Source organism: Emys orbicularis, chromosome 3 (assembly GCF_028017835.1).
Source record: "Emys orbicularis isolate rEmyOrb1 chromosome 3, rEmyOrb1.hap1, whole genome shotgun sequence".
Classification (NCBI taxonomy): Eukaryota; Metazoa; Chordata; order Testudines; family Emydidae; genus Emys; species Emys orbicularis.
In genome coordinates, this window is record NC_088685.1 from 167,019,133 (window position 1) to 167,046,878 (window position 27,746).

At 41.5% G+C, this 27,746-nt stretch overlaps 1 protein-coding gene across 1 annotated transcript in view; it reads right to left on the reverse strand.

Annotated features, from left to right (window-relative positions):
• Positions 1-27,474, reverse strand: part of RRP15 (ribosomal RNA processing 15 homolog) — a 39,797-nt gene extending 12,323 nt beyond the window's left edge. The window contains exons 1-4 of the mRNA XM_065401560.1: positions 27,387-27,474; positions 15,901-16,175; positions 13,526-13,623; positions 12,387-12,588 (exon numbers count right to left, since the gene is read on the reverse strand). Coding sequence (XP_065257632.1) covers positions 12,387-12,588; positions 13,526-13,623; positions 15,901-16,175; positions 27,387-27,459 — 648 coding nt within the window. The 5' untranslated portion in view covers positions 27,460-27,474. The remainder of the gene's footprint in view (positions 1-12,386; positions 12,589-13,525; positions 13,624-15,900; positions 16,176-27,386) is intronic.
• Positions 27,475-27,746: the final 272 nt, after the last annotated feature.

Below are 27,746 nucleotides of genomic sequence, written 5' to 3' on the forward strand. Positions count from 1 at the left end.
AAAGTTAGTAAAATATATGCTAAAGAAATTGGACAGACACTGTTCTCTCAATCTCTTTCAATTATAGTCATTGTAGGTGTTACATGGACCAATACTGGATACAAAGAGTTAAGAAGTGTTTTTTAAGCTGATACCCCTTTAAATTATATTTTTAGGTTGAATATTCTTGTCATTCTCATTTCTTCCATGACAAACCATTTTACTTACAAACACAATAGCCCACAAGACATTTGAAAGTTGTCTAGCAAAATGTAATCAGGCTCTTTTTATATTAATCTCATGTACCCAATGCAGAAACACCTGAAAACAAGCCTGACTTAGTGAAATGCAATGTGATATTTTATAGGTATATAAGATGCATTACAGGTATAAGAGGTCCTATTTTATGTTAATATTTTAAACTAATACTCTGTGAGATAGAGTAACATACTCATGAAATTACTGTGTACCCAAGTGTCATGGGATCAAATGATACAGGATTATAGTGACAGTTAAAATCAGGCCAGAATTAGAGTTCAAGGACCAACACTGAACCCAAACTTTATACAGCATCCCCCATGTGACCTCCCAATGCACAGATTGCTGCATAAAGATAGATCGGGGGGGGAGGGGGAGGGAGAATGCAGAGCAAAAAGGGGTCCTGGTCCATGACTGGGGCTTCCAGTCGCTCACATATACAAATAATAAGTATTATTGCTTTTAAAAATAAATCTTATTTAGATAAACATTCTAGAGTCAGATTAGAATTGTGTCATACGTTTTGTCAAACGTTGCAATTCAAGCATCATCGGATTGGTTTGGGTGCCAAGAAATTTCTGGAAACTATAAGGTACGAGCTTTGTATGAAAAAGGGAGTCAGCCAGGAACACGGTCAAGAAGAGCATTATCCAGATCCAACTGAGAGTAAACACACAAGCTGCAGAGTTTCAGACAATTTGAGGGTGATGAATTTAACCAGTGGAAATTAAAGTAATCTAAAAGTTAAAAAAAAAAAAAAAAAAAAAAAACTAATTTAAGTTAATGGGTAGAGACTATTAAAGTTTATAGTAGTTTCCATTCCCTATGAAGCTGACAAATTAATAACTTTAATTATCAAAACATTACATCTAAGATATTCACTGCTTGAAATGGTGGCTGTTGGAAACTGAGGATCTACTCCCAAAGTGAGAATATTGCACGGATTGAAGGCCTCATCCAACTACCAGTGAAGTCCACATGAGTTTTTCCACGGATTTCAACAGGAGCAAGATCAGGAGCTGACCAAGCATATCAGTTCTGCAGTGAAAACTCTGAACAGTCAGCCAGATATTTGTAAAAACAGACAAAAAATACCTTTCATATCTGAGGGAGCTCAAATTGTAAGGCAAGCAATCTGTCTCGTAGAGGAACTGAAAAACTGATTGAAATTCATAAATCTGATAACACAAGTTAGTTGTTAAATTTGAATGGCTATGGCTTTAATGATCATAGCTCAGTTAGGTTAGAAATAGTCCAATTATAATTTAGAAATGAGATCTCTTTTAAAAATACAGTTCCCATAGTACATTTTCCCCCCCCAAAAGTGAATTAATGTTAAGTCTGAAGAGTTTTACTATAAATATGAATGTTTAATGCTGGGGGGGGGGAACCCCAAAGAAACACTAAAACCTCTCTGCAAATGATAATCAAATACCAACTGCCATTCTTATCAAGGCTGATCAATAAACACAAAAGAGTCAATCCCAGACAGACTTGCTAAATAGATGAAGACTAAAGTAATGATAGTTCCTCTGGCATTTCAGGTAAGGAAGTGACCTGACAAAGCAATCAAATGGGTCCCAGTTTGGAAAAGGTCCTCCTTTCCGATCACCAGTCCAGGGCAAATGCTTAAGTTTATGGATCCTGAAATGAGATTACTGGTCTACCAAAGTTATAAAATAGTGGAATTTCAAGAGTGAAAATCACCCAATTTATTGTTTCAAAATCTTTGTTAGTGAATAACTTGGAAACTTCTTGATAGCTGTGCAAATCTTTTCCACCCAAAACCCCATCTGGTCCCTCCTCCTACACATAGCTTTGGCAGGATGTCTTGAAGGTCTGCAAATTCAGGCCTTTTTGGACTATCACTGTAGTTCCTTCTCCCAACAAAGCTTGTCCGTCTATTTCAGTCCTATGCTGCTGCTATCATCATAAAAGCAGTCAGTGCCTCCACCTTCAGGAGTTACAAATGCTAAGTTAAGTGGAAAATATGGGACTTTTTCAGATGATGCACATCTGAAATCCTCAAGATGGCAACCATTAAAATCAGTTTGGAATGGAAATGTAGAAAAAATGAAAGAGTATTAATATCATGAATTTTTCAAGGTTCACAATTCAAAAAATAACCACATTTCTAAATAATTAAGTATGTCTAGCCCTGGTGTTTTGTGAGATAATGGGCCTTAAAATTGGCATGGAGCAGAAGTGCTATTTTTGCAATGGTCCAGCATCTAACACAGCAAGCCTTAGACCAATGTAATTTTTAATCCCAGGCACATAGCTAATAAAGACAAGTCTCCTTTAAAGAAAAGTGTCTGGCTAGTGCAGGACTTTGATTTGTTTAAAAGGAATGCAGTTAATTTGAAATTCAGTCAGTTTTTAGAAACAAGTTACAAAGTTTCAGGCACTACACCTTGTCCCCGAATCCCCCACTTATCTATCTGAGAATATACTCCCTACTTATTGTACCCATTAACACAGTATGTGAGTGCCGCACATATCTTCAGTATATTTATCCTCAGAACACACTTGCGAAGTAGGAATTATCCATTATTATCCCCGTTTTATGAAGAGGGAACAGAGGCACAGTGACACTATGTGACTTACTCAAGGTCACACAGGAAGTCTGGAGCAGAACAAGGAACTTAAGCCTGGTCTTCTGAGTTCCAGGCTACCACCCCAGGCAGTGGACCATCCTCCCTCTCTTTTGTTGCCATCAATTGTTCCACTCTTCCACCCCATTCTCATGGGTTGATTTTTTTGGGGGTGGGGTGGGGGGGAGGAGGGTGTTCTTTCTTGTGTGGGTCTTTTACCCTGCAAAGAGGGGAAAGCCAACTGGCTATTAAGGGGGAAATTAAACTGACTATACACAGAATAGTGTCACATGCTCAAACAAACTGGAAAAGGGTTAATTGCTCTCTAATCTTTCAGTTAAAAACATCTTTGGTGTTTTCTGTAACAACAGTTGTTTTAAAAAAGATCTCAATTATGTGATTTATTTTTTAATCGCCAGTGTCCTTTCAGAAACCATCATTAAAAATTGGTCAAATTCTTTGATGAAAGAAAACGTTTAGCTCAGTCTTCCAACTGTTCTTCCAGTTCATACTGCAGAGCTCTTGTATTTACCCACATAAATAAACAAAGAGTAGGTGCACAGAGAAGTCATACTTATAAAAGAGCATATCTGTATTATGGTAAACAGAAATCAGAACACATCACACCGAAAAAACCTAAGTAATACAGAGCTGAAGAAATTGCTCCCCAAGATAATCTGTGAAAGACAGCACTCAGATGGGCTAAATCAAGCTAGTTCAGATAAAAGACCTACACCAAATCTTCAGTTATTTCCAGAACAAAATCTTTCTATAAAAGGTTCTGAAGTGTTTATATATATATTCTTCTCTACATACATTGTCCTGCCAATAACTGCTATGAACAAAGACAGAAACCTCTCAAGGAAAGTCTGTTTTTGGGAAACGTTCAGATCAATATTGCAGAAGTGAATCCTTCATGCAAGCAGTCCAGATTTTGTTTTTTAACCGAAACGAAATCCATACTCTAAACTTTTTGAGATTTGCTTACTGCTAGAGTTTGGGCCAATATGTTGAACTTCCTTGGCTTTAAACTGATTCGGTGATAAAAGCATATAAGCAGTGACCAGAAAAACTTAATTACCAATTAGTGTTTAGCCAATGGTCAGAAGATCATTTGATGCAATCAAAGAGAAGGCGCTATTTGACAGTTTATGCATCCGAAGAAGTGGGTTGTAGCCCACGAAAGCTTATGCTCTAATAAATTTGTTAGTCTCTAAGGTGCCACAAGTACTCCTGTTCATTTGACAGTTTAGAAAGTCTGTAAACAAACATAACTGAAAGAATTGGAATTTAGAAAGAGACAGTCAAACATCCTAAAAAGGACCTGGAGAACTAACAGTGATCTCAGTGATTTATCCACAAAGCAACAAATGTCTGTTATCCCATACAACAAAAAAGGAACATTGGGGAAAAAAAGGGCAAGCTTCAACAAGCCAATCATGACACCATGAGCTATTAAAGCCACAGCCAACACAACTAGACATCCAATTTGAGTTCTTCAAGACATATTTCCCATTAAAATAGCTTTGGAGATCATAGTTTGAGAGTTCAATAAAGTAGTCTTAATAGGATTAGACATTTTGGATGTCTATGCATTGTGCATTTACAGAAGATCAAAAGAAGATGTATACCGCAAATTGTTCAAATGTACCCCCTCCCTGTGACTGTTTTAGACACAATTTCATTGAAAACCAGCTCGGCAGCAACATCTGGGAAAATAAAGTAACACTGGAGCCCCCTTTGCATTACTAATGAACGTGTAACAAGGCATGTAATTCTCAAATACTTTATTTTTATATTATGGGTGGAGCTGATAGCACTGCCTATAGTTAAAGTTGCCCAACATTACCCATTATAAGACCCTGTTTTTAGTTGCTTATAACTTTGCCAAACAAACCCTTTGGGCTGAAATTTTCTATGCTAGGTGTCTCCCCAAAAAAATCCAGCTTGAAGCAAAGTTTCAGTTAAAACAGTTCTGCTATTATCGAGAGTGAGATTAGAGAAAAATGTTGTTTTGCCCATGATAAAAAAATTTCTTACAACCACCTTGTTAAGAAGCTCAGACTCCCTCATGCTTTGGAGCAGGGACTTGTAATTTGCCGGGGGGGAGGGGGTGTCACGCTGATGCCAGAGATTTGCCTTTTGATGTTCTCATGAAGATTCATTCTAATTTGGTCAAGTTATAAACCTTTGGGGGGAAAAAAAATCTCAATTTGCACATGCTAATAGAGACTTGTTAAAGTTTGGCAGATAAAAATTCCAAATAGTCGGTCTTCATTGACCATGCTCTGATCCCTCACAGCTCTCACATGAGATCAGACTGCACAGGTACCATCCCCACAAGGAAACTAATTAAGCATGCTCAATCCCACAGCTGCAGGACTTGCCCTCCAATTCCTTCTCCCAGCAGCTGGGGTCATTTTGGTGTTAGGAATCAGAACTGAGAGCAAGGAGACTCTCTCTCATACTCTGAATGCTCCCCCTGTTGGTGCCCAGACAGCATAGAGAGGAAGAAATAGCTTGACTGTAAAGCAGAGGGGAGGGAGGAGCAGGAGCCAGGAAGGGGGAAAAGATAGCAGAAAGGGGGTGGGGACAGTGGCAGAACTGTTTGTAACCAGTAGAACACATGCTCCTCCAGAATCTGGAACTGAACTCAGGATGCTGAGTCTCAACATTCCTTTGTTGTCTAGCAAATAGTTATAAAACTAAGTTTGTCTCTCCCCCTGTCTAGTGGCTGCTTCACACAGAAGAATACAGCCTTCTACTGCTGCCAATTACTCCATTTCTCAAGCGCCAGACAACCGTACTATGGATGTAAACATCCCAATCTTGCCGATAACCCAAGGTGGAGATCATGGTCTCACAGGATAGAATTTTGTTTTTTTCCAGTTTGCTTAAAAAAAAAAAATTATGAAATTACACACAAAGAAAACCTACATTAAAAGATCATTAAAGTTGCAAAGTCAAGCACTCAAAAGTTAGGAAATGCCAGAATTAAGGTTGCACAGGTACACAACCTTAATTCAGCCCCATTGTGCCTATGCAGTATAATACAGTATTTAATTATATGATCACATTCCATTGTAACAAAAACCTAGACTAAAAATATAAGTGAGCTTCAAACATGATCCAGCAGGTGGGCTGGCAATAATAAAAGATATGTATAGCTAGAGAAATTGATACAAATAAAAGGATTTATACAATAACCTAAACTAAAATTCATATGGAAAAATCCTCACGTATTGACGCTGGGACCATCACTGTGGACTAGGATGGTGAGAGAGATTTTCACTTTACTCCAGGAGTTTGCCAAACCAGATTACTCCAGGTTTGCTGCAGCTGTCAGCATGGTCAATTGGGCTAAAGGGAACTGTTCACTGCCTGGACAAGTTACATACTCTGTAACTTTACCTGAATACTAAACACTCTAAAATGTAGGTGCATTCCTCCAAAAAAGCAATGGTTTACTATGTTACAGTATTGGACTTTACTATGGTATTTCCTACCTGAAGTATAAGAAATAGTGTCAATACCATGCTAAAGTCAAACACTCAATGTGTTAACTCCTGCTATTTTTTTCAAGTGGCATCCACTGTACACTGTTATCTCCTCTCAAAATACTAGTCTTTTGCAATAAATTCTTGCTGCTGTCACTCCTGACATTACTTTGCAGAAAATCCAGCCAAATTATTTGTCCCCAACTAATTCCTATCACTTTGGATTTATATTTAAGTGCTTTCTGTAAGAGCAGCGTACTACATGCTGACAGTTACGGTATGCTCACACCACACTCGCAGAAAACTGACAGTAGCTGTAGCACTGAAAACAAATGCCAGTAAGAACATCCACAGCAGTGATCTGGCACCATACTCTACTCTGCAATATTTTTGCCTTCCTGTTGCAATAAGCAACTGCTTTTTAAAGGTCAAAACAGGTTTCAAACGACCTCAGATTGCTAGCAGAGTTCTAGGCCTTCATCAACACTCATAAGAACGGCTACACTAGGTCAAACCAAAGGTCCATCTAGCCCAGTGGCCAATGCCACGTGCCCCAGAGGGAATGAACAGGTAATCCATCAAGTGATCCATCCCCTGTTGCCCATTCCCAGCTTCTGGCAAACAAAGGCTAGGGACACCATCCCTGCCCATCCTGGATAATAGCCATTGATGGACCTATCCTCCATGAATTTATCTCGTTCTTTTTTTAACCCTGTTATGATCCTCCTGATCCTACTTGACCCAAAAAGCCCTAGAGATTCTTGTGACTTCAACAAGTTGTCTGGATGTGGAGCTTATTTTCATATCTGTACCCTCAGGACCCTGAACAAGGCAATGTGACTTGACAAAGCCCATAAAGCTATGTAACTAAACAAAAACAACCAAAAAATATCCCCAAAACAAAACAAAAAATTTTGCACCTATTTAAAAAATATTTGACTTTTCACCTGAAAAATGTTTTTCTATTGTGTCATGTGATTTTGTTTTCCTCAAACCTGATTAGAAAAACAAACAACCCAAAATACTGCATCTATTTGTGATCCAGCATCTGATGCAGTCATGGTAACAGAGTCAAACTAACATTCTCAGAAGCAAAAGAAAATACTAATGGCAAGCTATTGTCAGAACTTCCACATTTATGGATTAAAACTTTTCAAAAACCAGGACACGGCAAACAAACAAAAACAAAGCTCGTGCTTTTTAGACTCCCCAGCCAATCTGCTCCTGCAATCATCTGCATTGTGATTTGCTTACTAAATACCAGGAGCATTCATAGAATGAACCTCAGTTTCAAAAAAGTAAGAGGGAAGAAGAAACCTTGGTAGCAAAGCTCTTCCATCTCCTGAGGCCCATGATACAACTCCAGACCAAGGACTTAGAATTACACTTAGGGCCAAAAGGTGGCTGAAAATAACACCTTGGTTTTTCACTTTTTTGTATGCCATTGCAAATTTACTCTGTTTAGAAACCAAAGGGATTTTTCTAGCTGTCACCATGGGAAAGTCAATTTGGTCTAAGAATCAAATTATGCTTTTTACTGATTTGTATAGTCACCAATGAAGCTTCTAGAATAACAATTTAACATAGTTTAGTTCACTATAAATAGGGCAGAAGAGTCCTGCTCACACTTCACCATTGCAACAGCTCTGCAATAAAAACTATAGTAAAAGTATAGTTTTGTTGGTTAAAGCAAGCAGCTGAGACTTCGAAGATCACACTCAGGAGACCACTGACTAACTCAAAAAAAGGCTGACAAATACAGACTAAGCTTGTTACAAAGTATATTTCTAAATAACTCCCATGTAAATTACATTCCACTGAGATACCTCTTATCACTTAAGACAATCTTACTTGTGAGTAGTACAAATGCAAAGAATCAGAGAAATTAGAGGCCATCAAGTCCAGTCCTTGTGCTGAGGCAGGACCAAGTTAACCTTAGACTAAAGGTTTGTCCAACCTTTTATTAAAGTCTCCAATGATGGGGATTCTACAACAATGTCCCTTGGAAGCCTATTCCAGAGCTTAACTACCCTTATAATTAGAAAGTTCTCCTTAACCTCGAATCATAGAATTGTAGGACAGGAAGGGACTTCGAGAGGTCTTCTAGTCCAGTACTCTGCACTTAAGGCAGGACTGAAGTATTATCTCCATCCCTGACAGGAGTTTGGAGAGTTTTAAGAGCAGGGTTAGACAATGATGGAGATTCCACAACCTCTCTAGGCAATTCTGTATCCCATTACCATCACCTCCAGATCATCACTTCTAATCTGGGCCAGGTCCCTAATAATCAAAGTTATCACAGTTGTGGTCTGGGGGCCTCTGGGAAATGCGTCTGTAGCTCAGAGAACCTATGGGTTGTTTTATGACAGACACTTGTTCGCTACCTAAATCGACTCCCTTGAGGTCAATCTCAGAGGTCAAGTACTCAATGGACATGTAAGACAAGTTGCTTTTCCCACCCTAGAGGCTGTCCTTCCAATTTACAGTTGAGGCATATCTGGAGAGCAGTGCACGCTTCCCTGCACTGCCACTATCCATGTTGTACCTGTTCTGTGAATTCACAGAGGATTTCTGTCCCCAGAGCTGGCAATATGGCACCTTTCACAGGCACTATTTATTTTTTTTTAAAAAGATTGTCGATACTGTAGATTATGTTATTGTTTTGGTGGGGTCAGGAGGGAAGGAAGGGGGGCGGAAGAGAAAGAGAAGCAATGCACTGTACAGAAAGCTGTTCTAGTAGGACTTTAAACCAAAATACATCTCATTGTAAAATAAATGCTCAAAAAACTGGAGTACTTTTCAATGACTACATTCTTCTCCCACATAGAAAGGCTTTCAGATAAGGTGGAGGATCTTGCCCAGAAATAAGTATTGTGCACAGTACCTTGGGAAAAAAACAAGGAAAAATATTCCACAAGCTAGCTGGCTCAGCCAGGATTAAGAAATACCTTGATAAACAGTTAATGATATGAAAGGCAAAGCCTTTGGCTTCAATTCAGAAAAGTAATTACTCCCATCTGGGCACACACAACCTGCAAAAGGGCTACAGTTTTAAATTGTATGAGCAAATATTTTACAGAAGCCCATGGATCCTCCTTTTGTAGCTGTATTAGGGAAAAAAGAAACACTGAAAAGATTTTAAGCTCACGGATATAAAGCAAGTCTACAAGACCATATACAACAAATACAGTTCTAGGAAAGGTACAAGTAATCCCTCCTCTAAGTAAGATACCAAGTTGTAAGGGTAAAGAAGGAACACATCAAACCCGATTAGAAGGGTGCCTATGCTACTGAAATAAATCCCAATTCCACAGGTGGACTTCTATGTGTCTCAAAAATGTTCACATGCACAGATCCGTACACAGATGCTTTAATAAGCAAATCACAGCAAAAAGCAGATACTAATGGTCCCTGAAAGTTCCCATCAGTGCCTCTCCAAAGAACAGCTACCAGGATATTGGAGGGGAGGAGAAAAATTAGCAGCCCCTCAAGACATGGCAGTTCATGAGTACACGGTTCACTGCATTTGCAACTTACAGCAGATACACTCCTGAGCGTAGCCTGCCTATCTGCATAGCAAAAGGATTGGTTTAAGAAAGGTTCACTTTCACGGGGAAATTTTGTTCTGCTATGTTCCTCTTGCTGACTGGTTGTTTTATGTGGGTGGAGTGGTCGTGGTGGTTAATTGTTATGAACTGTATTCTACTTGATGGCAGGGTGCCCATAGCGTGGGATTGGCATCTTTTAGAATTGTTTGTTGAAATAAACACATTCACGTTTCTTAAAAAGTAAAGACCATACGCTCCAATGCTGAAATGTACAGCAACTTGCTACCAAAACCTGCCTACAGACCTTCCACACAAGCTAAAAATCTCCTGCTCAGTGGTTTGAGCATTGGCCTGCTAAACCCAGGGTTGCGAGTTCAATCCTTGAGGGGGCCACTTAGGGATCTGGGGCAAAATCAGTACTTGGTCCTGCTAGTGAAGGCAGGGGGCTGGACCTTTCAAGGTCCCTTCCAGTTCTAGGAGATAGGATATCTCAATTAATTAATTAACACAAAATCCCCCAAAAGATCCACAAACTCCAAACAGCAAGGTATGATGTGAGGAAAGATACAAGTCCTGTTCAGTGGCAGAATGTTTGTGTTATACTAAGGAGAAAACCTAGATTTAGATACCTGTCTTAGTCTCGCTCACCAAGGTTCGAGCTGGGAGTGTCCATAACTAGTGAGCTATGAGAGAGCTAAGTTGCCAAGAGAAAACAAGCCTTGATTAAGAGCAGCTTGAACAAAGTTCCTGACATGGTTCAGTCCTGGCTGTAGGACCGTGGTGACAAAAGGAAATGATGGGAAGAGAAGAACTGGGGTATCTACAGAGAAGATATGGCTGTTATAAAAGGGCAAATTTGGCCCCAAATCCAAGCTGCACAACCCCCAAATTTCATGCCCCACGCCCCACCTCAGGAAGTCCTGGACTTTGTAAATTTGTTCCGATAGGGAAAAAGAAGACATCAGATATAAAGCTAGAAAAAAGACAAACCACCATTCAGCATCCAAAGAGTTATATTTGATTTTCCAAAGCACCAGAAAACGAACACGCCCATGCTGACTCCTCCAAAATCAGTCATTCTAGTGTATATAAGGACACAAAGAGGCACTCGAAACCGACATTTTGTGATCTTGTCACTAGAAGAAAACTGCTGCTCCACAATTTGATAGATATAAACAAAAAAACAAAAAACAAAAAACCAATAGTTCCTCAACTATTGGCCCAATCTCAGCCTGCCATATTTTTGCAGGTGATGTACAATCTCCCCTGACCACAGAGTTATAAATACTGTCAGACCCTTAACCACAGCAGCACTAGTGGGCATTGCTGTTATACCAGCTTTTTTTTTTTTTTTGCTATTTGAAATCAAGCAAGCTACACAGATTTTAAGAAAAATAAAGCGTCAGCACCAAACTAACTTGCTCTAATTACCCAAAGAGTTTTAAAAATACTTTATTATTACACTTGAGTGAAATTTCTAAGTGCTCTTCATGCCATGGAGTGTTTCAACATGCTGCCTAAATGCACACAAACAAAAAACATATGACAAACTGTTGTCTCCCAACTGATTAAAGTATTTCTTCCTGGCACACAAAAGCACTTAGTTAGCTCGTGTGGATCTGGGCCAAGAGAAGTATTCCACCCACTACCAAGCATAAAGTTCAAACACAAGCACAAATATGCTTAAAAATGGGGCAGCTTCTGAAATTTCAGAGAGCAAGAGAAAAGTCTGAGCAACTTGTTATTAAACCCTAGATACTTGAAGGGTTCACAGGATTGGTCCAAGGGTTGGCAGACCCAAAAAAATCCGTGTCACTCCAGTATCTGTTTGTAATGACCATGTGATTTTGTTTGATAACTCTTGGAAAGAGAAATGTATAATGTCCTAACCAACTCTGCAACCCGGCTAGCGTGCACACAATTAAGTGAACAAACCCCCCACATCTGATCTTTAATAAAGTCTCTAAATACCCTTATTATTGCCTGCCAATATAGTACATCTTTCCATAATAATAATCACCCTCACACCTGTGTCAAAGCCCTTCAATTTCAGGTTCGATAATCATTTCAGAGCAAGAGAGCACAAAGAGACTACCTGTGTGAATGAGTAAGTTGAACAGGTCAGTGCCACATGTTATCACAGGAAAGTCCCAGCCATTTACCACTGTATGAGACTTCAAATCAAGTTACAAGCCATTAAAATCCAATGGTTTCTATTACTGTCTCCGATTATGTACCAAGTATAAGTCCAACTTTTACACATCACTAAAGCAAAATGATCAATGGATCACCAAAGTCTACCTTGAGCTTCACAGAATGGACTAAAGATTAGGATGGGAGGGGAGATGGGTCTAGCGAGGCTCACTCTCTAAGTAGTCCACACACAAAAAATCAGACTCTGAGAACCACTGTGCTAAAGGGCAGAAGTATTTACGCTCCATCAAATAAAACCAGGATAAACAACTACACTAAGAGAACCCCTCGTGTAAATTCAGCAAGACCATGCCTACCTGTTTGCTTTTCAGGGTCTTCCCAGAAGTACTTTGTTCGCTTTTAGCTCCTTCACTCCCTCTGAGCATATTGATGAAGTCTTTCTTCGAAACAGATGACATCAGTTTAGCACGTTTCCTATTGGAATTCCCTGCTTCTTTCACTTTCTCATCGACAGTCTTTTGGTGTTTCCGGACAGCGTTAAATAATTGCACAACACCCCTAGGGTTAAAGAGAAAGAAAATATTGCATTTTGCATCAGGTTGTCATTATAGAAACACACACACCAAAAAACATTGGGCTGGTACAAATGCTAAAAAGACCATTAGCTACTGTTCTCAAAAACAATGACTTAAGGCTCTCACACAGCTAAAGAGTAAGTAATCATAATGCACCTCAGACTTCCAGCATTCAACTCTTTCTTCACACCTGCTGCTATGAACCAGATAGACATCTACCGCTATAGGACCCAATTCAGCAAGGTACTTAAGCACATGAACAGTCCCAATGAAATCAATGGGGCTACTCACATGCATAACTGAACTAGAGCCAGAGTTCTTAACAGGTTATTCAGCAGCCACATCAAGTTGCTGAAGGATGGTACAAAGTGCTGGAGTCAACCACAGGACAATGCTCCATCCCCCCAAAATCTATCGCCTGCCACTCCCTCCTATCAAGATGGAAAGGGGAAGGAGCATCAGAGTGACCCCAGCAAAATAAATGTAAATATAGAGAGAACACCAGCAATGCGTTATGCCAAAGACACGTGGTACCGCACTAGGGTAACGCGAAACAGTAATCTGACCACAAGAACAATGAATTTGGTGAACTCTCTGGAGAGGAAAAAAAGAAAAAAAGTGGTAGATGTGATTGATCTATATATTTTTAAGTACAGAATTAACCAAACGATGAGCTCAGGCACAGCACTCATGCTGGGCAAACACTTAACGTATTATATTCTTGTCTAAATTCTTATGTTCTTATAAGACTTCTGAAATCTTTTTTGAACTCAATACTGTACAAGGCAAACCTGGGTATAAATCACTTGGCTCCCACTAGTCACTTCTTAAGAGTTCAATCTGATTGGAAACAGATTACCCACACATGCTTTTATATCTGTTAAAAAAAAAAAAAAAAAAGGACAAAAACACTTTCTTACCTCGTGGCAATTCTCTGAAAATTTCTTTCCGTTTCTCTGTCTTTGGCAACATCTGGTTTCACTCTGCACATCATTTCCCACTCCCGCTTTTTATCAAGCTGGGGTATAAATATTGTTATGTGAAAAAACATTAGGCATTTTAAAATGTAACATGCTTTGATAGGATATTTTGTAAGACGACAAAAATGATAAACCATTTGGACTCAGTTTGGATGAGAGTAAGGGGAACTTCTAAATATTACTTTTATGGGGCTGGACAACAGGTCCTGGGGTAAGTTTGCCACACTCACACAAGGATGCCAATCAGATTCTCAAACAGCCTCTTGTCCCCACAGGAGGTAAAAAGCCTGAGAGTCCCCCTGCAGAAAATCTTCTGGGTGACCCAGAAGGATTAATGGATTCTGGGAGGAAACTCAGCCCACCCCTTTTCAGCAAGAGAGTGGCCAACTAGGAGAAAATTATTCAAAAAGGAATCCTTCTCGCTCTCCCCCACCCCCAAAAATCATATTCTTCATCTCAGTGTAGGAACAGCATAGTAGTCAAAAAATTTAAGTTAAATATTCAGGGCCTGCCTGTCACATTTTGGGCCTACACTACTTGATGTTCTCCACTGAACAGACTATCATACAATGTACTGTATTTTGTAATAAGCAATGACACAGCAAAAGGAAAGCTATAAAGGAAAGAATTTGGACCAAAGAGGGAGAATATTGTGTCCACTGAAAAAGAGCTGAGATATAAAACATTTCAGTTTTCTTTTGAAGCTCGCTGTTTTAAAATCCAACCCAACCATATTTTCTGCCGCCATCATCAGCCACAGTAAATAGTGTTTTTATTTCCACTATGATAGTGGAAAGTTGTATTCCCCACCCGTTTCAGGGAAAAGTTAGCAGCATTTTTTAAAGCAATTTAACAGTGTTCTAGTCATAGGGATCTTACATTAAGTCTGCATCATACAAAAACGCTTTCATGAAATTAGAGTGTCCTTATCTTTATCATTCCAGGCAGACTACTATGAATTCATGAGTTTATGAGCATGCTCTGGCCTTTGATCAAAGGAATTACCCTATTCTAGCTTCCATCAGCATGGAATTAATAAAAGGCAGACTGTTTTCAAGTTTATCCAGGGGTGAACAAATCAGTTTACAGCCTCACAGCCCACCACTAATTTGTGGTACCCCACATATTTATTGGATAAAACCAGGTATTCAGCGAGAACAGTACTGATTAGATTCCTTACTGTAATACTCTGTACTCAAAAGGTGGGCTGCAGCCACCACGGTATGTCCCAGCTAACTAAACTGCTGACTGGGTCATCCCATTAAAACCGCATTGTTAGGCCGAGGCATTTAAAGTGTTTCTATTCTGTACTTTTAATACCAAGGTAAATCAATTTTCTATTTTTAATCACAACTCTTCATAGGAAAAGCTACTCTACTTAATTAGCTATACAATTTTGTTTTATTCACCTGACAATTTCAAAACTGCATACAACCTGGGATGTTTAAAATAACCATAGACAGAACATGAGAAAAAATACTCATTGGGAAAGAAATTGAACTGGCAGCATGATCCACTAGACCAGGTAATCAAGCTCCGCTCTGATTTACACCCAGAAGTTAAGACACAGCAGAATTTAGCCCAAGGCAACTTTTTTGTCTCTAGCTTCTATGATACTAAGACATTGGAACTTCACATTTATTTCCGTTTGTAACACTCCAAAACACACCTATACCATATATTAAAAATAGTCTTAAGAAAAGTGAACCAGCAGATGCTTTTCACCCCCACAACAACACATACTTAATCCAAAATGAGAGCAAAATCCAATCACAATACTCCCATTGCCAAACACCAGACCTTTTTGTGACCCAAAAGCCTGTGTGGATAAAGAGACAGGCCTTCAGCATGCCCTGAAGGTCAGCAGATTCAGGCTATTTCAGATCAAGAATCATAGAATCATAGATCATTAGGGTTGGAAGGGACCTCAGGAGATCATCTAGTCCAACCCCCTGCTCAAAGCAGGATCAATCCCCAACTAAATCCCCAAATGGTCAAAGAGTGAATGCATCCCGAAGGTGAGGCAGGGCCATAACTAGGGCAGGGTAAGTGGAGCAGCCACCAGGGCACATAGCTACAGGGGTGGGAAAATGGGGCGGAGAAATGAAGGGGGGAAAAACAGTAGGGGATGCAAATATGCTTGCTCACCCTGGTGCAAAAATGCCCTTGTAATGGCTCTGAATTGAGGAATCCGCATGGAGAACACTCTACCAGCAGCTTCCCCATCTTTACCAGGGTGCTCCAGCTCAGGAACCCCCACTAAGTGCTGGTGTGGCAGTACTGCACAGGGATATCACAGACGGTCTCTTTCTCACCTGCCTCTTTTTCTCTAGCTTCTCTTGTTTTTCTTTCTCTCTTTCCTTCTCCAGCTCTTTACTTTTAACCAATATGGTGGATTTACTTTTGGGAATCTTTTTGTTAAGCACTTTGGCCATGGCCTCCGCCCAACCCGCACTTGGGCCAGCCTGGGATTCTGTTTCATTTTCATCCATGTTGCCGTGGATCATCGCCTCATCCTCATCGTCACCATCTAACGCTTCGCCCTCTGAAGAGAAACCGTCTTCTGGGAGCTCTGAACTCCACTCAGAACCTGAAGAAAGAGGGAAGATGTCAGATTCCCTGCTTCTGAATACCCTACCACTAAGAGAATTCCTCTCAAGCTGAAATGTTACAAGAGTTCAGGACCATGCACCATTTCCTGTTACAACTAATTCCTCAAGAAGATGTCTAACTGGGCATACATCACTATAATGAATTTATTACAAAGTACATTGTGTAAGCATTTGCTCCTCTGAGTGATGATTTAAGAAGTTGGGTGGGAGGGAAGAGAAGAGAGCCGCGATAATTTATTACGGGATTAATGAACATTTTGATGATTAAAAGCGGCAGATTTCTGAGAAAAAGCTTTTCTGGTAAAATATTAAAACCACAACACTGACACCTAGTGTTTAAATAAATAGAACCAGGCAGATTAGCTTAATGGTTGTGTGACATTTACCCACAAATACACAAAGCTAATTCAGATTAGTGCGCAAGACAAATTAAAGTAAAAGATCCTCAAAGCACAATTTCCTAGGCAGATAGAAAGTATCCAGAGGGCTATGTTTTGTGGCTCTAGGATCCAAAACGCTTGGTCAAACTTTCCCAGAACATTGAGCTCCTATGTCACAAAGAGATGCTCAGGTCTCCCCTGAGACATATGGGGAAACACCTATTTCTTTCTTTTTAACAAAGTAAGACTGGATTTTGAAAACAAATAGCAGGAGTATGTGAGAAAAGGGGAAAGGGCCACCAGCCCCCAATATACATCCCTCAACCACCGAAGCAGACTGATGAAGCCTGCTTTGAGGGCATCATGTGGGGCAGCAACTCTATTGCTACCTCTTGGGCTGCCCTTAATGGGTTTCAATTCTCCCCAGATGCAATCAGATTTGAAGCTTGACCTGGGAACAAGGAGAGATCTTTCATTGCATAGATAACCAACCCTTTCACCTTTTGCACTGACTCTGGTAACAGCTGCTTCAAGCGCTCTAGTTCTCATATCATGCTTGACCCCTCAGAAAAAGGACTGCCTTGTGGTTAATGAACTGGTCTGCAACTCAGAACTAATTCCTCTCTGACAAACTTTCTGTGTGACCGTGAGCAAGTCACTTAGGGCCAGATACTTGTTACCCTTACTCATGTTGGGTAGCAACTCAATAAAGTTAATAGGACTATTTGAGGAATAAGGCACAACCTAGTAGGAGTAAAGGTCTCTCTCTGTGCCTCAGTTCTCCATCTGTACAACTAAGACAATACTTCACTATTGTACAGGGGCATTGTTTCATAGATTTATAGAGTTTCAGGCCAGAAGGAACAATTAGATCATCTAGTCTGACCACCTGTATATCACAGGCAATTGAATTTCATCCACTTAGCTCTGTACTGAGCCCGATAACTTGTGTTTGGCTAAAGCACAACTTGCAGAGAGTCATCCAGTCTTGATTAAAAGATATCAAGCTATTGAGAATAAGCCACTTCCCTGGGTAGCTTGTTCCAGTAGTTAATCATCCTCAAGGTTAAAAATTGTGCCTTCTTTCCAATTCAAATTTGCCTGGCTTCAGCTGCCAGTCCTTGGTTCTTGTTATGCCTTTCCCTGCTAGATTAAAGAACTCTTTACCTTCATGTGGAAATACCGGGTCCTACTTACACACTAATTAAGCCACTTCTCAAAATTCCTTCTGAAAAACTAAACAGACTGTGCTCTTTAAGTCTCTCTAGGGCTGGAGAAAACACCTTATAGTGAGTCATTTTTGTGGCTCTTTTCTGCAGCCTCTCCAATTTTACAACATCCTTTATAAAATGTAGACACCAGAACCGGACACACTATCCCAGCTCTGGTCTCACCAATGCCATATACAGAGGTAAACAATCTCCCCACTCCTCCTCACGTCTATGCATCTAAGGATCACATTGACCCTTCTTCCCCCACAGTTTCGCACTAGGAGCTCATGTTCAGTGGCTTGCCCACTACTACCCCTAAATCCCCTACTGAGTCACTGCTTTATAGCATACAGTCCCTCATTCTGTACATAGGGCCTGGAAACACTGTTGCTATATCTATGACCTTCAATTGGCTGTATTACTTCAATGGGCCCAGCTTACAAGTGATCCAGATCATTCTGTATGACTGCCCTCTCCTGATCACTATCTACCAATCTTTGTGTCATCCACAAATTTTATAAGCAGTGATTTTATATTTACTTTCAGATCACTGATGAAATTGTTGAATGGCATCAAGCTTAGGACTAGCCCCTGCAGAACCCCACTAGAAACACCTGGGACCTTAATAGAACCCCAATATTAGCTGGCACACTGTTGTGGCACATAATAAATAACATGACCTTTTCGGTGTATCACTGGAAAACCAATAACTCACTGATCATTAATATTCTTGCATGATGTATGTACAGTAAAATCCAGAAAGAGATTTATAGAGATGTGCTGCAAATATGTTCTTAAAATGTACTTGGTAAGCAGTGCTTAGGCCACGCCTGTTCCACACCAAGGAATGTGCGTCTCATGTAAATTAAGCAAGCTGTGACCAAAGACAAAAAAAAAAAAAGCACATTTATGCAAGGTAAACAGAGGCATCAGGAGAGCAAGTAGGGAGAGATGACTAATAAACAATCTTGGAGGGAATGGAGACTGTGCTCCGATGAAGCATTTGTGCCTCTTGAAGCAAGGTCAGTGAACTCTGGAAAGATCTAAGGAGGGGAAAAGGCCATTTTGGCATCCATCTCTTGAGGGACCAAAGAGGCCAGAGCTCTTGAAATCACAGAACGTTGTGTCCTTCAACCAAGGGGTTGAAGACTCTGGGAACTCAGGATAAGTGAGACACCTGCTTAGACAAAGATTATTTGCTGAAATTAAGCTTTAGTTTTAGAAGTGTATTTTTGTTTGTTTCTAATCTTTTCTCTCCTTACTCCTTATACCTGTTATCATTTAAACCCATGACTCTTTGTTTAATAAACTTGTTTTATTTTTACTATAAGCCAATTTGCTGCTTTGATTAAAATAGAGTATTTGTTAACCCGAGTTAAGATAAGCCGCTGGGTAGTGTCTCTTTAAGGAAACAGCAAACCTAATAACGTCTTTAAATGGGCAGGAATAGGGCTGGACACTAAACGGCATACAATTTGGGGGAAATGTGGGATTGGGAGAGTGTTGGGGTCACTCTGAAAAAAGGAGCCTGGCAGTAAAAGCCAGCGTGGATATGGCTATGTAGCAAAGAGAAACCCGTGGCTGACCCATGCCAGCTGACTTGAGCTCGCGAGGCTTGGGTTGTGGGGCTGTTTCATTGCTGTGTAGACTTCCGGGCTTGGGCTTGAGCCCAAGCTCTGGACCCCTCCTACCATGCAGGGTCCTAGAGCCCAGCACGGGCCACCTGCAGGTTTTCTTTGCTGCGTAGACATACCCGGTGTGACTTGCACACTTGTATGCTGGCTCTTGGTGTCAGGGCTGTGAGCCACAGCAGGATAGCATTTAAGGTACCCAGAGTTGCAGGGCAGGCAGTAACACAACCCCTTACCAGTCTGGGTTGACCCCAAAGCATCACAACACCCCAATTCAAAGAAGATGCCCTATCAATGACTTCTTTGAGATCTGAGTTAGCCAGATCTCAATGCATTTAACATGTGCATTATTGATACTGCATAGTGTTGGGTTTTTTTAACCAGAATATGATGCAGTACTAAATCAAACACCTTACAAAATCTGAGTATATTACATCTACACAATTACCTGTATCAACCAAACTGGTCATCTCCTCAAAGAATGAAATCCGGTGTGTTTGACAAAATCTATTTTCCATAAAATCATGTTGACTGGCATTAATTATATTTCCATACTATAATTCTTATCCCCTGACTCTCATATCAGCGCTTCCATTATTTTGCCTGGAACTGATGTAAGGCTAACTGGCCTATAATTACCTAGGTCTTCCTACTTGCCCTGTTTGAATATAGGCACAACATTAGCACTATTCCAGTCTTCTGGAATTTCCCTGGTATTCCAAGATTTACTAAATATTAATGCCAACAGGCCAGACATCCCCCCAGCCAGCTCTTTTAGGACTCTTGGGTACAAGTTCTCCAGGCTTGCTGATTTTAAAAAAAAGTTGATCATGTTTAATGTCATCCTTGGTTAGAGATTACTAATGAAATAGAAAGTCCTTAGGATATGAGTATGTCATCTTGCTTCTATCTAAATAAAAAACCGAAATGTGTATTGAACACTTCTGCCTTCTCTCCATCATTAATAATTTTATCATCTCCATCTATTAATGGGCCTTTACTATTACTATGATTTTTGTTCCTAGTATATTTTAAAACTCCTTATTGTTCTTAGCCCTGACAGCCATGGATCTTCCCCTGCTGTCTAGCTTCCCTGACAAGTTTCGTCATTTCATAATGTCTCATTAATATTGACTGCTATCAATATCCCCCTTTTTTCCATTGGTAAATATACAGCTTTTTTATTTCTGATTGCAGCCTTCACAAGATGACCTTTTAGCCAAAGTTGTGCTCTTTCTTGATACATAAAAATGCTTCTTAAAGAACGTCCAATTTTCATTCACATTCTTCTGTCTAAATTTTTCCTCCCAGTCAATTTCACTCATAATTTTCCTCAGCTTTGGAAAGCTACCCTTTTTGAAGGAGCAAATATATTTATGTTGGTTAAGATGGTCTTCTGTTTGCCTTTATTGGATATAATCAGGACATGATAACTGGGCCCTAAGTAACCACCAACTTTCAGTCCAGTGATTTATTCCCTACAGTGAGATCCAAAGTAGAGTTACTTCATGTTGGGTGCACTACCTTTTGTCTATAATTTTAAGAAACTAATGATATTTTACTGCTGGCTTCATGAGACCTCCAGCAGATGTTTTCCAGACGGAAGACCCCCCCCCCACACACACACACACACCCCACAATTTTTCTTCCACACATTACAGACAGATGCTACGGCAAGGAGAACCAAAGAAAAGACTATTCATAAAACTGTGCCCAGCATGCATTTTCCCTTCACCTTCCTCCTCCCTTCCCAAATCTCATCTCCTCTTTCACCCTCCATTTCCCCAACCTACAATCCCCACCACCACACCACGTCCCCAACTATACGGTTCTCAAAATGTTCCATTTGGACAGCAATAAAAGGGGTCATGCTTAAGGGAGAAAACACAGTCAGAACCGAGGCTCACAAAGCTTGCAAATGGAATTTTTGTACATGCACTTTTAAAGAAAGCAAATCCTTAACACATATTTAGTTAACAGTACAGAATACCTAGCTGAAGCAGGGGAAAAAAAGATTTTGAAGAACTGAACTATTTCATCCCAGAGTCAGAATCAGCCCATCCCACTCCTGAGGGGGTAATTTCTTATTTGCACAGAGCCAAGTGGTGAGTGAATTTTACAAGCCCAGCGAATGGGTAAGTTAAGTAAGTTGTCCAAGATCACCTGGCAAAGCAAGATGGAGCCATGAACAGAACCTAAGAGACTTGAGTCCCAGGCTCTTAATTTAAGCACAAAACCATGCTGCCCCTCAGTAACCCAGACCAAACTGCAGTACCATTGCACACACTGGATACCTTACTCCATGAGTAGTCTCATTGTCTTCAATGGAATGTCTCACGGTGCAAGGTACTATGCAACACAAGTAAGGGTATTATGATCTGGCTCTGTTATGCTTATATGAACACTATTGTGAACAGTCAGCATTTGGATCGAATAAAACTGCAGTGTTCTCAGAAGTATATTTATTTAAACCACAAAATACAAATTCCATTAGTGTTCTGTCTCCATGTCATGATGCTGTATGCCCCACATGGCCCATCATGAGAGGAGGAAGGAGAACTTCATGAGTGCTGATCCTGGAGTTAGCGCAATGATAAAATGGAAGACTCTCATTTAGATTCTTATTCTGCCATCATCCCATCTTATTCAGTAATTTCTAAAAGCTGCACTGTCCTTATACTACCAAGACATCTTCACACACCCTGCTTCCGTGAGTCACCAGCAGGTTTTTTGGACATGTCAGAATGGGTAATCACACAGCTGTTGTCTATTGCCTACTAACACAAAGAATTTGCCAATTATTCAGCAATCCACTCTAGACCTCATCTATACCACAAAGTTGGACCAGTTTAATTTATATGGGTTTTTTAAACCAATGTGGTTCAATCAGTGCAAACCCCAGTGTTGAGATTTATTTTGGTTTAAGAGTGCTCACACAGCCTTTTGAATGGGTTCAACTAAATCAGTTTTAAAATCACACCTTTAATTAAACCACTGCGACTTTCTCATGTACACAAGATCTTCAAGTAATAGCACAGCTCTAAATTTGCCCTTCTATAGGACCTTTAGTCTGAGGATCTCTTTACTAGCATTAGCTAAACTAGGCTCGTATTATTCCTAGCTTACAGATGGGGAAACTGAGACACAGATGTAAACCTATTTACCGCAGGTCAGAGTGAGTCAGCAGCACTGTCATAAGCAAAACTCAGGAGTCCTACACACCACCTTAATGTTGCCAACTCTTGCAACTTGATCACAAATCTGGTGAGAGAGATCTGATGTAAAGTTCTAGCTCCTGGATGCATGTGATTATGTGAGAATTTCAGCTTTCATTAAAAAAAACTTCTGGCCTTCCTGGTTATGAAGAAAAGCTTGAAAACATCATACAAGTGTACCCTAAAGGCTCAGAATCCAGAAGACAGACAAAATGAACCCAAAATGTATTATTTTTAAATCTCAGGATTTTTTGTCTTTGGGGTTGGCAACAGTGCTCTATTGACTTTAAAAAACACTAGTTTTACAAGAGCCAAATCAAAGCAGAGCCAAGCTGATTGTGAAGTCAGGAAAAAATAAAACCAACAATGGATCTACCCTTGCAGCTTCCAATTTGTAATTTAATTTACAGCTATCTGGAGTCAACTCCAAACACTACACATTGCTTAGATTAGTTTGAGAACAAAGTTTTATCTTCAGACAAATGCCAGTTCCACGGCAAGAGACGCATACAAAGCACCGTTGAACTAGGGTCTGACTCAGCATTTGGAATGGCAAAGAGCTATGACTTAGTGCAGGGTTTCCCAAACTGTGGTCTGTGTAGATGAGCTTGATGGTCCATCATTCACTTCAAAACAATTTTTGAAGGTGGTTGTACACGAACCAATAAAGTTTGGAAACTGCTGATTTAGTGACATTTTCCTTTGCTCCCAATCATGAAGTTACAGTCTTGGGGCTGGTCTACACTACGGGGGGGCGGGATCGATCTAAGTTACGCAACTTCAGCTACATGAATAACGTAGCTGAAGTCGACGTACTTAGATCTACTTACCACGGTATCTTCACTGCAGTGTGTCAACAAGAGACGCTTTTCTGTCAGTTTCCCTTGCGCTTTTTGTTGAGGTGGAGTACCGGAGGCAACGCTAGAGCAATCAGCAGTCGATTTATCGCATCTATACTAGACATGATAAATCGACCCCCGCTGGATCGATCGCTGCCCGTCGATCCGGCCGGTAGTGTAGACAAGCCCTTGGTCTATACTTAAAAGTTTTACAGGCAGAGCTATATCATTCAGGGATGTAAAAAAAACCAAAACCCCTGACCAACACAGCTATGCCAACAAAACCCCCAGCGTAGACACAGCAATGCCAATGGATGAGTGCTTCTGCCAACATAGCTAATGAATTTCAGGGAGGTGGCTTTCCTACACTGACAGAAAAACTCCGTCAGCATCTACACAAGCAGGCTATGCCAACACAGGCTCCATAGTACAGGCCTAACCAAAGACTTTACTACAGAACTTGTAAATTGCCAAAGGGAATGGTATAGCTAAAAATCACATGTGGTACCATGAAAGTTCAAGTGAAGTGTCTGCTTTAGATAATTTAGAGACATTTCCATTGCCCACAGTAGTAACAAGAGAGGCTAGTCCTACTTACCAGACAAGTTTTGCATACTAAACAAATTTTTTCAACCAAGCATATTAATTGTGTGCATCTTGAAACATCTCTTAAAAATGCAGGATAAAGCATAGGTAGCTCAGACTAAATTAAAGTGGAGTGCTTAGTTTTAGCAACTGAGTTTTATTGAGAGAGGTATTTGGGGCTCTATCTTGAACTACAAGAACTCTAACCTGGCATAATTTCAAATCCATGGTAGTAGTACTGTAACCACATATGCACAGACTTTAAACAGGAATTAAACTCTCTCAGGATCTAGTTTTGCCTCTCTTAAAATACCTCTCTCTGTCTGAAACAAACAAGACCACCCTAGAGCAGGGCTCTGACATGGCTACCTTGACATTTACAGGACACTTTATCTTATGACATATTACCTCTTCCCAGACTGAACAGAAGACAATTTTTCATTGGAAGAAAACTTTTTTTCCTTGCCCTTATTTTTAAGAGAAAAATTAATCAGGTAAATTAGTATTTGAATGCTGCCAACAACACGTTAGAGGATGAAGATAATCACTAGAGGATTAAATGTACATCACTAAGGCATATTAGCAAACACCAGTTAATCTATATTGGTTGCTTCTATGTGCATTTGTATTCTGTGCTGCCTCAAGTGGATTTCTGTAGATCCTGCAGCAGATGGAGATGTTTCATGTATTTTTATTAAAAATAATAAATAAAAATAAAACTTATTTCTGGAAAGAAACAGCAGTACACAGTTTATATACACTATCAAGTACTGCAGTTCTCAGAGCACAAAAGTGTTCTCTCAAAGGGGTTTACACATCCAGGAATCAACAAAGACTAGAGCTACTGTAGTGCCAGGCAAATTAGATGGGGAGAAGATGAGGAAGGGACCACACAAAAGCCCATACAAGAACAGCAGGAGGCAACCACAAAGCCTAAATGGAGCATCTCGGGCTACATGTACACTAGAAGCGCTACATACGGCGCAACTGTAGCGTTTCTGGTGAAGACGCTCTAAGCATACCAGAGAGAGCTCTCCCATTGGCTTTATTACTATGACTCCCCTGAGGTGCGGAAGCTATGTCGACGCGAGAAGCTCGCCTGCCCACATAGCACTGTCTACTCCGGCACTTAAGTTTGTATAACTCACATTGCTCTGGGTGTGACGTAAGTTATACTGAAGTAAGTTCTAGTGTAGACAGGATCTCAAATGTTATTTGCGCCCTAGCTAGGCCTGATCTACACTAGACAATTAAGTCGGCCTAACTAGATCACTCAGAGCTTTGGAAAATTCACACCCCTAAGCAATGTAGTTAAGCCAACTTAATTTTCTAGTTTAGACAGCACTAAATCGATGGAATAACAGGAGTACTTGTGGCACCTTAGAGACTAACAAATTTATTAGAGCATAAGCTTTCGTGGGCTACAACCCACTTCTTCGAGAAGTGGGTTGTAGCCCACGAAAGCTTATGCTCTAATAAATTTGTTAGTCTCTAAGGTGCCACAAGTACTCCTGTTATTTTTGCGGATACAGACTAACACGGCTGCTACTCTGAAATAAATCGATGGAAGAATTCTTCCTAGCTACCGCCTCTCAGGGTAGTGGAGAACTGCTCCTGTCAGCATAGGTAGTGTCTACACTGAAGCACTACACCTAGTGTGGACTTTGCCAAAAAACAAAAACAAAAATGTTGCACTCCCCATCATGCTCAAAAACCATATAAAAAACCAAGGTTCCTGCAACTCCACAAGGGATATTTCTCATATGAAAAGAAGTCACTACACTTGCAGATTTAGAGTGCTGGGAGTTAAACCAGCTTTCGGAGATCGCAGCAGGGAAAACGCTGCCGAGTGTCTACACTCTCAGCTGGAAGCGCACTGGCGTGGCCACATTAGCAGCTCTTGCAAGGCCACAAAGAGCAGTGCATTGTGGTAGCTATCCCAGCATTCAAGTGTCTGCAACATGCTTTTCAAATGCGGGGGGGTGGGGTGGAGTGTGACAGGGAGTGTGTTGTGTGTATGTGGGGGGAAGAGAGAGTGGGTTTTTGGGGCGCTGAGAGTGTGTCAGCATGCTGTCTTGTAAATTCAGACCCCCCCACCCCGCATCTCTCTCACACACTCACAGCAAGCAAGATTCCACACTAATGGCTTGCTTTGTCCCGGAGCAGATAAGCATGCCGGCCCTCAGAAATGGAGCTTTGAAAGGGGATATCCGCATTCCAAAACAATGACAAGAGTGGCCACTTGACTTAAGGGGATTATGGGACGTTTCTGGAGGCCAAGCAAAGCACAGTAATGCAACACTTCGTTCACACTGAGGCTGGGGTGTTTCAGCCAAGGTGCAACAAGCGTTAGGCTTCTCCTGGAGGTGGATTACCAGGAGCACTCCAGCTGCAGAGTCCAGGCACTCTAAGTGCCTTGCCAGTGTGGAAGGGCCAGGAGTTAGGGCGCCCGGGGCTGCTTTAATGTGCTCTAACTCGCAACAGTAGCCAAGCCCTAAGCTCCCACAAGTGGCTTTCCCTGAGCCTTGGGTACATACAGGCTATGACAACAGAGAGTCCTGTGGCACCTTATAGACTAACAGATGTATTGGAGCCTTGGGTACATACAGGCTATGACAGGCCTTCTCCACCACAGGCTAAACCTATTCACACCCCTTGGGGGGCCACGTAGGGAAGATAAGTGACTGTTATTCCACAAGGAGATGCACAACAACCCCCCCCCCCCCCCCCACACACACACACACACACCCCAGTAGATCAGTTACTGCCTGCCTCCCCTTGCATCCTACTGTTGTTTTTTCGTGCTGCTCTCCTAGGCAGCAGGGAGCCGAAAACGAAGATATCTTTAGGAGCAGCAGCGGGGATTGGGCACAGGGCAAAGCGAGGAGGAAAACGGGAACATGGCAGGCTGGAGCGGAGGCTCTGGGGGGATCAGAGCACGGGAAGGTTGAGAAGCAGAAACAGAAGAGGGTCAGGGGGTGAGGGGGGACAAAGGGAGGTTATGAAAAACCTATGGGGGGTGGGGAGGAGCCTGGAGGATGGAAGTGGGAACATTAGCAGCCTGCAGCAGCGAGGAACGAAAGAGGGGAAGAGATGCGGACACCGAAAGGTGGTTTGGGGAGAAGACACCGGCGGGTTTGCAGATGCTCACGCAGAGCCCCTGGGCTGCGGATGTCCGCACCGCACAGAGCCCCTGGCCAGGCTGCGGGGTGCCCGCGCTCTCACAAGGCCGCAGCGAAACCGCAGTTAGTTTTACTACATCCCCAAGCCCAGGCCTCTACCCGGTGCCCCCAGCCCCTCCCAGGGTCAGGAGCCATCAGCCCTTTACCGCTCTCCTCTGCCGAGTCGGCGGCGGCATCTGCAGCACCGACCCCACGTGGGCCCCCCATGGCGGCCGCCATCTTGACCGCAGCGTGTCCCGCTAATCCCGCCCGGGCGGCGCCGCTGGAGCTGTGAACACGGGTTCCGCGGCCCCACTTCCGGAAGCTGCCTTCGCGGGGAGAAGCCGGGCCTCAGACGCGCAGGGTGAGAGCCGCCGCCTTCCCCTGGGGGACCGTAAACAGGGGGACACCCGCTTCCCGCACGGCGGCGCTGGGCTCTTGCTCGGGTGGGGCGCGGTGTCGGCGTTTCAAAGGGGGCGGGACTCGGGTAGGAGTGGGGCGGGGCAGGAACACGGGCGGGGGGCAGC